The sequence below is a fragment of the Balaenoptera musculus genome, chromosome 15 (assembly GCF_009873245.2).
Source record: "Balaenoptera musculus isolate JJ_BM4_2016_0621 chromosome 15, mBalMus1.pri.v3, whole genome shotgun sequence".
Taxonomy (NCBI): Eukaryota; Metazoa; Chordata; class Mammalia; order Artiodactyla; family Balaenopteridae; genus Balaenoptera; species Balaenoptera musculus.
Window position 1 is genome coordinate 56766409 of NC_045799.1, and position 15366 is coordinate 56781774.

The 15366-nt window shown below is 48.7% G+C and overlaps 2 protein-coding genes across 3 annotated transcripts in view; one reads left to right on the plus strand and one right to left on the minus strand.

Moving 5' to 3' along the window:
• The window catches only part of ABAT (4-aminobutyrate aminotransferase), an 88417-nt gene extending 84661 nt beyond the window's left edge, over positions 1-3756 (plus strand). For both annotated transcript variants that reach the window (XM_036824602.1, XM_036824603.1), the window contains exon 16: positions 612-3756. In XM_036824602.1, the coding sequence (XP_036680497.1) occupies positions 612-733 (122 nt within the window). In that variant the 3' untranslated portion in view covers positions 734-3756. The remainder of the gene's footprint in view (positions 1-611) is intronic.
• A 9341-nt stretch (positions 3757-13097) lies between these two features.
• On the minus strand, positions 13098-15295 carry TMEM186 (transmembrane protein 186). The gene is made up of 2 exons (XM_036824604.1): positions 15265-15295; positions 13098-14215 (listed from the first exon to the last, which is right to left on the minus strand). The coding sequence occupies exons 1-2, from the start codon at positions 15265-15267 to the stop codon at positions 13580-13582; spliced, it is 639 nt and encodes a 212-aa protein (XP_036680499.1). The 5' UTR covers positions 15268-15295; the 3' UTR covers positions 13098-13579.
• Positions 15296-15366: the final 71 nt, after the last annotated feature.

Here is a 15366-nt window from a genome sequence, read left to right on the forward strand (position 1 = left end):
AAGGGCAGGGGTAATTCGCCTCCTCTTGAGAATGAAAAAACTGAGTCTCAGAGATGCTATACAACCCAGCCAAGGAGCCCCACCTAGTCAAAGGTGAAATCGCCCTTTAAAAGAAGCAGATTCCGGGAATTCCCTGGCGGTCCAGTGGTTAGAACTCCACGCTCTCACTGCCGGGGCCCCGGTTTTGATCCCTGGTTGGGGAACTGAGATCGTGCAAGCCGCGCAGCGCGGCCCAAAAGAAAACAAAACTCAGATTCTGTCCTTCATAAGCGCTGCTGACCTGCCCACACGTTTGTAATTTACTTCTTATTTTCTTTCCCCGCCACACCACAAGTTTCTGGAAGGCAAGGACTTTGTGTCAGGATTTCTCAATCAGCAGGCCTAGTTCAGGGGCAGCAGAGCTGGCATTCAAAGTTGGAAGGGAGGGAGGGAAGAGAAGGGCGGGTGAGCTGGCCGATGAGAGAGAACGGAAAGGAAGGCTGGACGGGTGGCTGGAAGGAAGGACCGAACGGTTCGGACGGATAGTGTAGCCACCGTGTGTGACCCCGCCCGGCTCCCCGGCCCGTGACTCCGAGCCCAAGCCCCTAACCCACCCCCGCCTCTCCTTTTAGGCCTGATGCTGGGGGGCTGCGGCGACAAATCCATCCGCTTCCGTCCCACTCTGGTCTTCAGGGACCACCACGCACACCTGTTCCTCAATATTTTCAGCGACATCTTAGCCGACTTCAAGTAAAGAAGCCATTTCCTCCACGCTCTGAGGAAGCCCTGATCTCACCCCTTGTCAAATTGATTAGTTTGCCTAATTCATGTTTTCACTTAAAGTATCAGAGGTGAATGTATAAACTGGAGGATTATTTGTGGGGAGGGGATGTTTCTGGTGGCTTGGGGGGAGGGGAGGGGCTGCTTTGCTCTCTCCCTGCAGAGCCAATGGCGCACATTGGTTTTAAGCCCAGAAATTCTGCTTGAGCCCTGGACATGGTCTTAGGTTGGGCCCCGAGGGTCCTGGCCAGGTATCTGCCACCCTCGACCCCAACGATACCTTTGGAAGCCGGTCAAGGAAATGATACCTGCTCCTGGGGCTGGTGGCTGGGACTCCTGGGTTCCGTCCCTCTCAAGTGACGCGTTCTGAACGGGGAGGACGCTGGCTCCCCCTGCCCTATGCAAACAGACATGCTTCCCCCTCGCCCCCAGGCCCCGAAGCTCTGAGCACGTCCCTTGCGCAGTCCAGTGACGGGCAGGACAGAGCATATTAAGGCAGGAGAGTAGGGACACGGGATTGAGCTTGGGGGTGTGGGAAGGGGTCTTCTGGCCTCCTAAGAGTAGGGCCACTCCCCCGATCCATGTGGGGATTCCTCTCCAAACTGTGACTTCTCGCCTTCATGGGGCTTCGTCCTGGGAGAATCTCTGGGTGGCATCGCCGACAGGTCTTACTCACCACCCTCGTTCCCCAAATTCCCTCCCTCCCGTTAAACGTCAGCCCAGACCTCTGTGGAAGGAAAGCTGCGCCCGATCATCCCAGGGACACACGCCCAGGAGTGTAAGCCCAGGCCTGGGGAAGCAGAGACCCCTCCTGCTGTCCCCACGGCACCTGGGGTCTGACTTTGGACCCCTCACCCCGGGACCCTTTCTCTAGCTTCTCATCCACCTCTGCTCCACTTCTGAGCCGCCCCAGGAACGGCTTTGCTGCTACATCAAAGCTGGACTAGGTGTCTTCTTGCCGGAGGCATCATGAATTGAAGGCACCAGAGCTCCATGCAGGAAAAAGTAGCCTGTTGGTGCAAGGTGGTTTCCTTGTCATGACCCCTCCAAGTCAGAGATTTTCCTGCCGTGAGTGACTGTGAGATGACCAGGCAGGTGATACTTACTTAGAGGCTTAACTGGATGATGGCTGAGGCTAAGGGGGTCTCTGCTGGAGGCGAGACAATTTTGGAACTGATTTGACCTCAGATGCTCCTGAAAAGAGCATTTGGTCGTCCTCCAGCAATGAGTGTTGTTTAGCGGGTAGATGAACGAAGTCTGTCCAAAAGGAAGCCACTTGGTTTCCTGGTGCCTTGGTCGACTATTTTGGGAGCCGGGCAGATCAAGATTCTCAATTCAGCACTTTTCTCTTTTAATAACTAACCATCCAAATATCTCAAAGTGGTTTGGTTTTTTCTGCTTCCGCTTTTCAGCAGATTTGGTCATCATCCTATTTTTTCCAAGAATGAAAAGCAGTCACATGTTTAACAGACGAAGGGGAATCCCTGAATCCCAGTTCACCCTGCGTTCCTGCACTCAGTGCTAATTCGTTGCTTTTAAGGAGCTCTGCCGTGTCCAAGGGCATTCGCACTGCCAACTAAATGGAGCCTCCCTCTCTCTGCAAGCTTTCACTCATTTGTATATTCATTTATTTATCCAATCATTCATTCATGAAACTTGCATTAAATACCTGCTCTGTCGCAGGCCCAGTGCTAAGCACTAGAAATCCAAAGGTGAAATAAAACCTAGTCCCTGCTCTCAAGGGACTCACATCCCACTGGGGACAACAGACTCTTAAACCAACAATTAATGCCATAACAGTCATATGTGTAGGAACATCAGGAAATCAGAGGGAGTGGCCCAATCCACCTAAGGGTCAGAGAAGGTTCCAAGGAGAAAGTGGCATTTGAGCAGGATTTTGCAGGATGAACAGGAGTTCACCAAGTAGACAAGACAAGGAAGAGTGTTGCAGAAAGGGAACAGCATATGCAAAGACACATGAGTTCACAGCCTCACACTTTTCACTGGGGATCCAGATTCCACAGGCAATATCCCAAGATACAAGGCCTTATTTAACAAACAAGCAAAATGCAAACCAAACCATAATTCATGTATGCTTTCTCCTGAGAACTTTAGCATTGGATCCAAACATACAATGAGATTCCTGGAGTCCAAAAGGTTTTTAAGCCAGGGCACAACCAGAAACGTTGGCTCTCTTTGGTGGAGAGAGTGGCTCCAATATTTTGTTCTCTCCCCACAGGGCACTGACAGAGAAATGAAATCTTTTTTATCTGGAAAGTCATTTCCAGACTTATTCACTCCTTACCAAGGGAAGTTACTTATAAAACTTCTAAAGCCATTTATCAGCCAGTCCTCGTTGACTCAGGGCATAGTGAGTTCCTGAGACATTCTCTTTTGGAGGTGGAGGTGTAGCTGCGAGAATTTCAAGGAAAACATTCTCAGCAGCGCTCAAGAAACTTGCCAGAGGTTGGTGAAAACACAGGGAGCCCAGAGGACAGGGTGCTGGCTCAGGCAGAGCCCACGCAGAAGAACTTCTGTGGCCGACGGTCCGGAAATGAATCCATCACACATTAGTGCCATAGAGTTTAGTAAATGTCACTAGCAAATCTCATCACTTTTACAGAAAACAAGGTCTAGTCATAGCAAATCTTAGCACATCCTCACTTTTATTATAAATGGGTGTTTTTTAAATAATTTTTACTGACACTCAGTAACCATGCAAAATCGTGCACAACATTAATATAATCTGTATATCTATACCTGTCTATAGCTATCTGTATATCAGCTCATGGTAGAAAACCATAGCTAGGGAGCCTCGCCAACTTACGCATACAAAGTGATCTTGTTTACAGTATTCTGTTGACAGTGCCAATAAATGATAAAGAAATTAACACGTCACAGTGTAACTGCTGACCATATGCACAATTCCATGAACTCAGTCTGTTTCCTGTGTTAATCAGTATTCTTAAATTAAAAACAAAATATTTATACTGGAAACATCAGAGTAAATGTGGCCTTTTTGGTTGGAAGTGGTTTTGGTAAGGCGTTACTTCACAAGTTCTTATGAAGCACCTATGATTAAGCACCTCGTAGGGATGTCTTGGGGGAATTCTCTACCTGCGTTAAGTCTGCCTTGGGCTTAGAAGCCTGGTGAGGCCATTCAGTTCATCAGAGTTCGTCCAAGACATGCCATGTAATGGGGATGGACAAGGTGTGGTCCTTACCCTCAGCTCACCTTCCAGTGGGGCAAAGGTCATAGCAACCCAGCGTAAGGACCAGGATACAGGAGGATATTGTACATGAACAAAGGATAGGCACAAGTCAGGGTGGAGGTTAGGCCCCTGAGTTTCAACTTCAGGGTTGAGTGGGAACTGCTCCAGTGACTCAGAGGAGGGGTGGAAGGCATTCTAGACCAAGAAAACAGCTACCTGAAGGCACGAAGGCAGGATGAGGCAGGCATTTCTACGGCATTCAGCATTACTAGATCACAAAGACAAGGAGAGCAGAAGAGCCTGGAGACCAGGCCAAAGAAACAGGCAGGGCTCGGATCTGGAGGGCCTTCTGTGCCAGTCTGGGCCTTCCATGAACAGATGGAGCCACCAAAGGTTTGGAGCAGGGGGGTAATCCAACATGCATTCTAGAAAGAATGTCCTGATTGTCCACTGTGAACAACAGAGAGACTGGGTGATCAGTCGGGAATCTGTGGCCATCAAGATGACCAGGTGGCCCAACCAGGACAGCGATGATGGGCTGGATGGAGAGGAAAGGAAAAGCACAGAATCCACTACATCCCGGATAGTGACATTCAACACTAGATGCACGTTGGAGTTGCCCTAAAGAACTTCGTAAATATCCTAATGCTTAGGCCCCGCCCCAAACCAATTAAATCACATTCTCTCCTTCACGGATTGAGGTGGTAAGCTGACGACTGATGGGAATCAGCCGGGAGGCAGGTGCAGCGTGGGAAGGCACGGAAGAGATGCTGAGTCAGCACCTGTGGAAATGATCTGGCTCTTTGGTCCTCCTGGTGTCCTGACCTAGAACCGGGGGTCGTGGGCTCCTGACTCACTTCTGCACCCAGCTGTCTCAGTGGCCCTCCATGGCCCTTCTTTTTCTCACCTGGAAAATGTATGGTTTGGACCACATGATTTCCAAGGCTCCTTCCGGCTGGGACACCAAACAGGTCTATGAAATAACTGACTTGGCTAGGAAAGCAATATCTACCATTAAATATGCTTTTAAGAATAATCACAGGGGGGGCTTCCCTGGTGGCGCAGTGGTTGAGAATCTGCCTGCCAATGCAGGGGACACGGGTTCGAGCCCTGGTCTGGGAAGATCCCACATGCCACGGAGCAACTGGGCCCGTGAGCCACAATTGCTGAGCCTGCGCGTCTGGAGCCTGTGCTCCGCAACAAGAGAGGCCGCGACAGTGAGAGGCTGGCGCACCGCGATGAAGAGTGGCCCCCGCTTGCCGCAACTAGAGAAAGCCCTTGCACAGAAACGAAGACCCGACACAGCCAAAAATTAATTAACTAATTTTTTTAAAAAAAGAATAATCACATATAGTGATAATATTTATCATTTCTTGAGCATCTGCTATGCACAAGCATATTCTGCCAGGGCTTTGGAATGTTCACAGCACACCTATGAGCTATGTGTGTGTCTGCCTGTTTGTAAGATGAGGGGCCTGATGCTCAGAGAGACTGGGGAACCCGCCCAGCATCACACAGCCTGGAGGCCAGGATCTGAGACACACGGGTGTGTGTGAATGAGCACATGCAGTCAGCATGGAGTTGGTTGAGGATCAGCCACTCAGGACCCTTCTCACCACCAGCCTGGCCACCAGCCTGGGAAAGTGAACTTGAACTGGTCAGCATTAGTGTGAGCTCCTAAGCGTATATCCCTAAGGCAGGTGGGTGGAAGGTGCCAGGACCTTTGTTAAAAACAGTCACTGTTTCCATTTTCTGTCCTTCTTCCCCCTTCTCCACCCCCTGGGGAGGCAGGACAAGGCAGTAGAATGACCTAACTCTGCTGCTGTCTAGCTGGGTGACCTTGAGTAAGTCACTTCACCTCTCTGAGCATCACCTGCAGAGAGTGATCATAGTAAAGCAGCTGACACTTATTGAGGGCTTCCCTGGACCAAGCGCTATTTTTAAGTGCTTTCCATGTAGGAAGTCAGCCCCTTCAACTACCCTCGGTGGGTGCTTTTATTATCATTAATTCACAGATGAAGAAACCAAGGCACAGACAGTGATTATATTACTGGCCCACAGTCACAGCCTGGGAGTCGCAGGGCTGGGGTTCAAGCAGGTAGGAAGTCTTGCTTCCAAGCCACATGCTTCACCCTACACCTGCGACCTCTCTCTGGCTCTCCAACTCCAACAGTTGCTGGAAGGATTCAAGAAAATCACGTAATCGGGACCTCCCTGGTGGCGCAGTGGTTTAGAATCCACCTGCCAAGGCAGGGGACACAGGTTCGATCTCTGGTCCGGGAAGATCCCACATGCCGCGGAACAACTAAGCCCATGCGCCACAACTACTGAGCCTGTGCTCTAGAGCCCACGTGCCGCAACTACTGAGCCCATGCACCACAACTACTGAAGCCTGCGTGCCCGTGCTCCACAAGAGAAGCCACCGCAATGAGAAGCCCGTGCACTGCGACGAAGAGTAGCTCCCGCTCGCTGCAACTAGAGAAAGCCCGCGCACGCAGCAACGAAGACCCAACACAGCCAAAAATAAAAATAAAATAAATAAAATAAAAAATCACGTAATCATCTCCTGACTCGTGGTAGGTGCTTAATACACGATGGTTCCTTTTGCCACTTGATCTCTGTGAACCTAGCTCACATATAGTTCTAAATGTTAAACCTGTTTCCCAACACAGGGACAAGTCCCACCAGATCCCAGAGTAGATTACAACTGTTGATCAGTAAAACAGATGTTTTGTCACTAGAGTTGGTACAAATGTGGCCAGATGGTATCAACCCTGCCTAATTAACCCTCATCAGGCATGATTTTATGGTTGAATGAATGCTGCAGGATCAAAACAGGGCCATAAAAGTTGGACTCTGCCCAGGTTTCAAAGGGACCCGGTGGCTTCCCATCCGGGGACTCACAAGTCCTGAATTCTTAAAGCAGCCAAGGGCAAGCTCCTAGTTATTTGGCTAATTCACCCCAGGCTGGCCCCCTGCAAGCAGCTAAGCCCATCAAATCTGTTCTGGGAAGTGCACTAAACATGCCTATTTATGATGGGCTGGGGGTGGGATATCTGGGCCTATGACCAGGTAAGGCTCAGTTCTGGTAACCGGTGTAGGAAGGACAACGGCTCCCAGCCATGCACACTGTGAATGTCCCTATTTGGAGCAGACCTCACCATGGTCTGGAGGACTACCTGTCTCAGCTCAGGCTGCTCTAACAGAATATCAGAGATGGGGCAGCATAAACAGCCAACATTTATTTCTCACGGTTCTGGAGGCTGCAAGTCCAGGGTTGGGTCCTTGGTGAGGGTCTCTTCCTCCTTGTGTCCTCACATGGCACTGATTCCATTGTGGGGGCCCCACCCTCATGACCTCATCTGACTCCAATCACCTCCCAAAAGCCCCATCTCCAAACACTATCACATGGGGGGCTATGGTTCAACATATGAATTTTAGGAGGGGATACGAACATTCAGTCCCTAACAACTACCATGTGAAAATGGACATGCTACAGGTTACCCCATTTCCTGCATCTAAGTAATACACAGCCCAGGGCAGGTGGGGTGCCCAAAGTCCAGATGGTTCTCAGCAGATGGGAATGAAAACCAGTCTACAAAATACAAACACGGTTGTATCACTAATGCTTTTAAGGACTGTTTCCCACTGTCCACCCAGCTTCCAAGTCCAGAATGGAGATTCATGGTTGAGAAACTTTTCTCTTTACCTCAAAAGCTGGCAGGAGGGGGAAAGGACGGCAAAAGAGATTGTGTTTATTACAGCATTTTACTTCATTTGTTAAGATGGATGACATGCTCGTTACGGAAATTTTAAACAATACTAGAAGGCCATAAAGTTCAAAGTAGAAGTTTTCCCTCTACCTCATCCACCTGAATCTTCTCCCCAGAACTAACCACTGTGAAAAATTTGGAATGTGTTTTTTAAAATCACAAATAGGATCATACAGAACTATATTGTTCTCTGATTTGCTTTTTCCACTTAACACTACCCCATGATTTTCTTGTCACATCAGCAGATATGGTTCAACCTCACTCTTTTTAAGGGTGTGTAATATTCCATAGCTTATTTAACTGTGTTGCCTACTAATGGCAACTTAGTTTACTTCCTGTTGTTGTTGTGTGTTTGTTTCACTATTAGAAACATACAGTGAACATTCTCATATACATGCTTGGGTATTTCTATTAGATGATTATTTTGGAATTGTTTTCGAAGGGGGAAATCACCAATATATCCACACACCACCTGAATCTAAAGACCGTTTCCATTTTCTGAGAAGCTGCTTGACCATCCGAGAGGCACGGCTCTCGGGAAGGCTCAATCCCACACAATGATTCTCAAAACCTGGGGTGCCTTGGAATTACCTGGGAAGCATCAAAATACAGATGCCCAGCTTCTGCCCAACCAGAATCTGCAGGGTTGAGCACAGGCGAGTTTTGTTGTTTTTTTTGTTGCTGATCTGGAGCATGGGAACTGGGTACTACTGCCCTGCTGGTGCACTGCAGAAACCCTAAACTGTTTCCCTTGTCACATGTAATTTTAGCTCGGAAATAAAGGGATAGAATGATGCATTTGCTCTGTGTGCCCTCTGCTGGTACTGCGTGAGCAAACCACGCATCCAAGTGGAGGCTCTTTCGTGCCAGAGCCGGTGAGAATCCCACTGAGCTGACACTTCTGGGCAGTGATTGTCAAATCAGGCTACGCATGAGAATCCCCTCTAGGGAAACTGGTCATGGGCCTGGGCAACAGTATTTTTTAAGAGGTGTCCAGGTGATTCTACACATGGAGCCCAGGCGGAGAACCTATTCTGTAGGGGAAAAAAAAAAAAAAATTGGCCCAGGGACACAGAGGCATGTGTCATTCTGGTGTTGTCCACCCTGGTCATCTACTTCAGAAATTCCCAGCATGGCTGCATAGCAGAATTAGCCTCTCTTGACAAAGAGACAGATTCTGGGGATCCACCCCAGACATAATCAGAATCTCCAGGGGGTGAAGCTCACTCAGGTAAGTGCTTACAGGTAGCCCAACAGGCCTATTTGAGTTAATTTTTGGTTTTAGTAAGTCAAGGTCGGATCATTAATCCCTCTTAAGACATTTTATAGGCACAGACTGTGTCTTTGGGAGAAGAGGTTCACAGGAATTGAAGTCACTGACAAGCAGGTGAGGCAAAGGTAGGGAAGGGAACCAGCAGCTCTACAGATAATTATATAATCAAGTCTTCTACATAATTGAATCCTCAGTACAACTTCTTGAGGATAAATAGTAACACCCCTGTTATACAGAGAGAGAAACTGGAGAGAGACAGACAGACACTTCTAGGTAGATACCTAGGGAGAAAGGCTTTTAGGCAGAGGAACTGTCAGTGCAAAGGCCCTGAGGCTGCAGGGTCCTTGATTATTGGAGGAAGAGCAAGGGAAATAGAGCTAACTGAAGTGGTCAGCGCAGAGTTGTGGATGAGGGAAGAAACCTGGGGGTATGGGCGGGGCCAGGCCATGCTGGGCCCTGTAAGGCCACAGTAAGGACTTCAGCTTCTACAGCAGTGATGTGATTCTCTTTTAAAAGGATCACTTTGGCAGGACTTCCCTGGTGGTCCAGTGGCTAGGACTCCGTGCTTCCACTGTAGGGGGCATGGGTTCGATCCCTGGTCAGGGAACTAAGATCCTGCAAGCCACAAGGTGTGGCAGAAAGGAAGGAAGGAAGGAAGGAAGGAGGGAAGAAAGAAAGGAAGGATCACTTTGGCTGCTGCGAGAACAGACTCTAGAAGGGCAAGGATGGAAGCAGCAGGTTGCAATAGTCCAGAGGCTATGAGAGCAGCTTGGATCGAAATGGCAGGGCTGGAGCAGGTGAGAGCAGTCAGGTTCTGGTTGTACTTTTAAAGTTGGTATAAAATTAAGTCAGTGGAACCACATGCCATTTACTCTAAGAGCCGGCACTTCTGAGTGGGTCTGCGGCTCTCCGGGAACCCCCAGGCCCACAACCGGGCTCTGGGTCACACGGTCCACGGCACGCACAGCCCCTCTATCTAGAGACCCTGCAGATACACCCCAGCTGACAATGGGAGCCCAGCATTCTCAAACATCCGAGGGACACAGTCACACACTGCCCAGACCATGACCTTCGACTGGCTGGAATTAACACGCAATAGGAATTTAACAGAGGCGACGACAAATCCATAATAAGTCTATGCCCTTTCATTTGCATCTTTAACTAAAAACAAACACAAATTAAAAGCTGTTTCCTCTTGTGCTTAAGAGCTCCCAAGTTTTCTTTCACTGACCTTCAAAGCCTCCCCACAGTGATTTGGATCAAATTCAGGGCCCTCCCCTTAGCAAAGGCACCCACCCCACTCCGGTCCACAACGCATGCTTGTGTCCCCTCAGCCTGAACAAGCGGTGCTCACGTCCCTCTCCTCCTCACACCTGGGGTCCCCTTCAAAGTCCGGGCCCTTCTCCCAACCTCACCCCTCCCGCTCTTCTGCCTCAGACCACCCCACTCCTCTCTTTCCTTGCACTTTTCCCCATTTCTTTTTTTAATATTTATTTATTCATTTATTGGCTGTGTCGGGTATTGGTCACGGCACGCGGGATCTTTCGTTGCGGTGCGCGGGCTCAGTTGCCCCGTGGCATGTGGGATCTTCCCACCCTGTGCAGGGATCAAACCCGTGTCCCCTGCATTGGCAGGCGGATTCTTAACCACTGGACCACCAGGGAAATCCCTCCCCATTTCTAATTACACACATGCACTTAGCATCCGCCCTCCCTCCCCATCAAGATGCTGTCAGTCCCACAAAGGCCAAAATCCTCCCCTTTTATGAACCGTGGTGCCTTCAGCACCCAGCAGAAGAGGTTTGGGATGACTGGCTGATTTGGAAGCCTGCAGGAACAAACTGTCTTAAATCACATGCTTTACTTGCTTCTGTGAAATGCAATAAATTAACTAAGAAGATCTAACTTCTTTCATGTTATCGTCATTATAAAGTCACTTTTCTCAAAATGCCATTTGCAGTCTACACAGAGGAAAGGTATCTCTCCATATAGCTGGCATTTATCACATTCTTTATAGCAATGAAAAAATGGAAATCATTTAAACAAGAAAGGTTATAGGACCAGCTACATCCACTCAGTAGAATATTTTGCAATTACTGATTTTTTTTTTGCATAAAAAGTATTTAAATGAAAAAAAATCAAATAATCGGGGCCTTTTGTTTTTATCTATTTGTAAAGTATGCTGCCCATTTTTTCCAACTTTACTGAGATATAACTGACATACAATATGGTATTAGTTTAAGGTGTACAGCATGATTTATACATGTATATACCGCAAAATGATCACCACGTAAGTTAGCACCCCGCATCTCACAGAGCCACAAGGTTTCTTCCTTGTGACTGAATATTTTAAATGAATGTTTATAACTGACGTAGTCTTATGTTATAACATGAAGCAAAAAAAAGCCAATTTCAGATACAGGATAACATCTATGTTTTAAGTAAATACTGAAAGCACAGGGAAGCACACTTCACACCCATCAGGATGGCTATTATAAAAAAAAAAAAGATGTGGATAAATTGGAACTCTGATGCATTGCTGGTGGGAATATAAAATGGTGCAGCCACTATAGAAAAGTTTGGCAGGTCCTCAAAAAGTTAAACTTAGAATTACCGTATGACCCAGTAATTCCACTTCTCAGAAAATACCCGAAAGAATTGAAAGCAGAAACTCAGATGTTTGTACACCAATGTTCACAGCAGCATTACTCAAAACAGCCAAAAGGTGGAAACAATCAAAATGTCCATCGAAAGATGAATGGATAGGGCTTCCCTGGTGGCGCAGTGGTTGAGAATCTGCCTGCCAATGCAGGGGACACGGGTTCGAGCCCTGGTCTGGGAAGATCCCACATGCCGCGGAGCAACTAGGCCCGTGAGCCACAATTACTGAGCCTGCGCGTCTGGAGCCTGTGCTCCGCGGGAAGAGAGGCCACGATGGTGAGAGGCCCGCGCACCGCGATGAAGAGTGGCCTCCGCTTGCCGCAACTAGAGAAAGCCCTCGCACAGAAACGAAGACCCAACACAGCCATAAAAAAAAAAAAAAAAAAAAAAAAAAAAGAAAGATGAATGGATAAACAAAATGTGATATATACATATTATTCCGCCATTAAAAAGGAATGAAGTTCTGATACCTGCTACAACATGGGTAAACCTTGCAAAATTATGCCAAGTGAAAGAAGCCAGACATAAAAGGCCACACAGTGGATGATTCCATTTACATGAAATATCCAGAATAGGCAAATCCATAGACACAGAAAGCAGATTAGTGGTTGCCAAGGGCTGGAGAAAGGGGCCGTTGGGGAGTTACTATTTAATGAGTGCAGAGTTTCTGGTTGGGATAATGAAAACGTTCTGGAAATGGAGAGAAGCGATGGTTGCAAAACACTAAATATACTTAATACCACTTAGTGTACACTTAAAATGGTTAAAAGGATAAATTTATGTTTATATTTTACTATGATTTGAAATAAAAAGACTGGAAGGTCACAAAACAAAATTTAGTTATTGACTTCTGAGTGGTAGAATTACAAAAATCATGACTTCTTTCCTCTTTACTTTGTTACAAATTATATAATAAGCATATTGCTAATTACGGGGGACATTACATATACCTGGCTTTAATTTATAAAGTATCACACCAGCATATAGTTCATCTGACTTTATCACACTGCAAAGCCTTCTGATGTGAGAGCCCCTAGACCTCTGGGCGGTGAACTTGCTCGGATTACAACCTTGCCCCAGTGGCTGTGCAGCTACTGTGCTGGCAGAATAAATGACCCACCTCTAGGCTTCATCCTGGTCCCCCCGCCGCTGGGTCCACAAGGGGGCGCAGCATAGGGCTGGTGAAATCCCTACCCATTGCCTGGAAGCCTTTTGCGGTGCCATCACCTCTGAACTAACAATGACATTTATTGTTTATTCTCACACCCATCCCGGGAGACAGGGAGGATTTTTCCACTTTAAGATGTGAAAACCCAGGGAGATCAGCTCGGTGCTTTGTGTCCACCTAGAGGGATGGGATAGGGAGGGTGGGAGGAAGACGCAAGAGGGAGGAGATATGGGGATACATGAATATGTACAGCTGATTCACTTTGTTATAAAGCAGAAACTAACACACCATTGTAAAGCAATTACACGCCAATAAACATGTTAAAAAAAAAAAAAAAAGATGTGAAAACCAAGGTTCTGAGAGACTTGATAACCTGCCCCAGGACAGGGATTTGGAAACGGACAGACCCAAGTCTTCTGGCTCCCGCCCCCCACCTCTCTGTCTTTGATTTCACAGCAGTGTAAACTGTTCGAGAGAGCTTAGCATCTCTTCCTCCAAGAACTGGCTCTTAACAGAAACTTCTGGCCATTATCTGAATGTCACACACAAGTGCAGTTAAGAATCTGCACTCAGGGCCTCTTTCTAAACCCACTTACTCACTTCTACCTCATGAATTTCCTCATCCCAAAAGACAAGTTCCCAGGGGCCCCAGCAAAGTCTCCAGCTGCCCGACCCCCTCCTTCAGCCCCGCTCACACCCTCAGGCTTCCTGCAGGAGGCCTGGCTCCTGCCCGTTCACTTGAGCTTGTCCAGCATCCCAAACACCTGTGTGAAACGCTCTCGGTCCAGGATGCGTCCGTAGCGCAGGGTGAGGTAGAAGGTCTGTTTCCCATTGTACTGCTGGATCCGCACAAACAGCTCCTGAGGCCGATCCTGGCTTTCCGTCATGGGGATCACGTTGGCCACAGGGCAGTATGTCTCCTGTCGCCGGCCCCAGAAGGTCAGGTGGGCCACCCGCAGCATGGTGCCCGACTCGTTCACGTACAGGATGCCCACCAGCCTCCGGAAGAAATGGCTCATCCAGCACAACATGGCCAGGGCAAAGCCAGCGATCCCGCCCGCCAGGCACAGGGAGTTGAAGGTCATGAGGCCCTGGGAGTACCAGTAGAGGCCAGGCGGCAAGGCCACCACCGTCAGGGCCGTCTGTGCCACCTTCAGCCGAGACAAGTACCCGAAAGCCCTGATGGCATCAAACCGGTACACCATCTGAAATGTCTCTGTCTCTGTGCCGGGTGGTTTCTCCTTGGAGGCTGGTGGCCTGCTTCCCACCCACCTCCTAGGATCCTGCCCACTGCAGCACCACAGCTCGTGGAGAGCCCTTCCCCATGCAGCTGGCCCTGGCGACCGCGGCACAGCTCGGAGAAAGGCAGCCTGAAAGGGAGACAGGGAGACCATTTCTCTCATGGAACTCAACCATGCTAATCACACAAGGAACAGCTGCAAAGCATCTTACACGGAGGCTCCCACCAATCCTGTGAGGCCAGCATCACTGCCAGAGATGGAAAGAAAGGTAAAGCCAGATGCTTTACCTCACGTGATCTTCACAAAAGTTGTTTGCAATGGGAACCACTACTTCTACTTTACCACGGAGGAAACTAAGCCCAGAGAAGGTAAGAAATTTACCCAAAGACACACAGCCAGTGAGTGGGGCAGAGTCTGACTTTTAAACCGGTCCTCTTTCCTCCAGACAGCTCAAGTAGGTATAGGAAAGGAGGCGCAGCCTTCATTCATTCAACAAATACCTTGGGAGGGCCAACTCTGGGCTGGCACTGGATCCACAGCCTGTGTGACATTTCCCCAAGCAGGAAACTCAATCAATGTCCTAGTGGGGAACAAATCCGCAAGATATTCATCATAATAACTTCCCAATTCTCGGTCAGGTTAAAGCGTCATCTTGGGGTCAGAAGGGAAAAGCTGTTTACTTGGCCTAAATTGAGGGATGGGGTAGAACGGAGGAGGAGGGAGGCGTCAACCCGTAGCACAAGGGTTTTATGAGATGCACAGTTCCACACCTCGAACAGTGCAGTGAAAGATACTTTGGGCGGTGAAGTCAGATCTGGGTTCCAATCCCGACTCCTACAGTCACCAGCTGTGGATCTTTGGGCAAATTACTCCACCTCTCTGGGCCCCAGTTTCTTCATCTTTCAAAATGGGGATCCAAAATATACTGAATGTGATGATGGTTTTAAAGCCTTCAAATGCACTTGATGCTCGGCGAGGGCTCAGTGAGTTTTAGTTATCGCCGTTGCTGGCCCACGTGACCTGAGCGCAGAGGAGAGCGGGGAATAACAAATTGGAACCCACGTCCCTCCCACGGATTCTCCGAATCAGAACCCCAGGCGTCTGCAGACCTGCCCCAGGCCTGCCCCCGACCCACAAAGCACGTCACCTCCCTTACTTCCCACCACCCGCCTTCTTACCATGACTTCAAGGCCTGCTGCCGGAAGTGAATCCCACCTACTCCCGGAACCGCTAAGATCGCGTGCTCGGCCCTAATAGGACAGCGTAGAGGCGCACTGCAC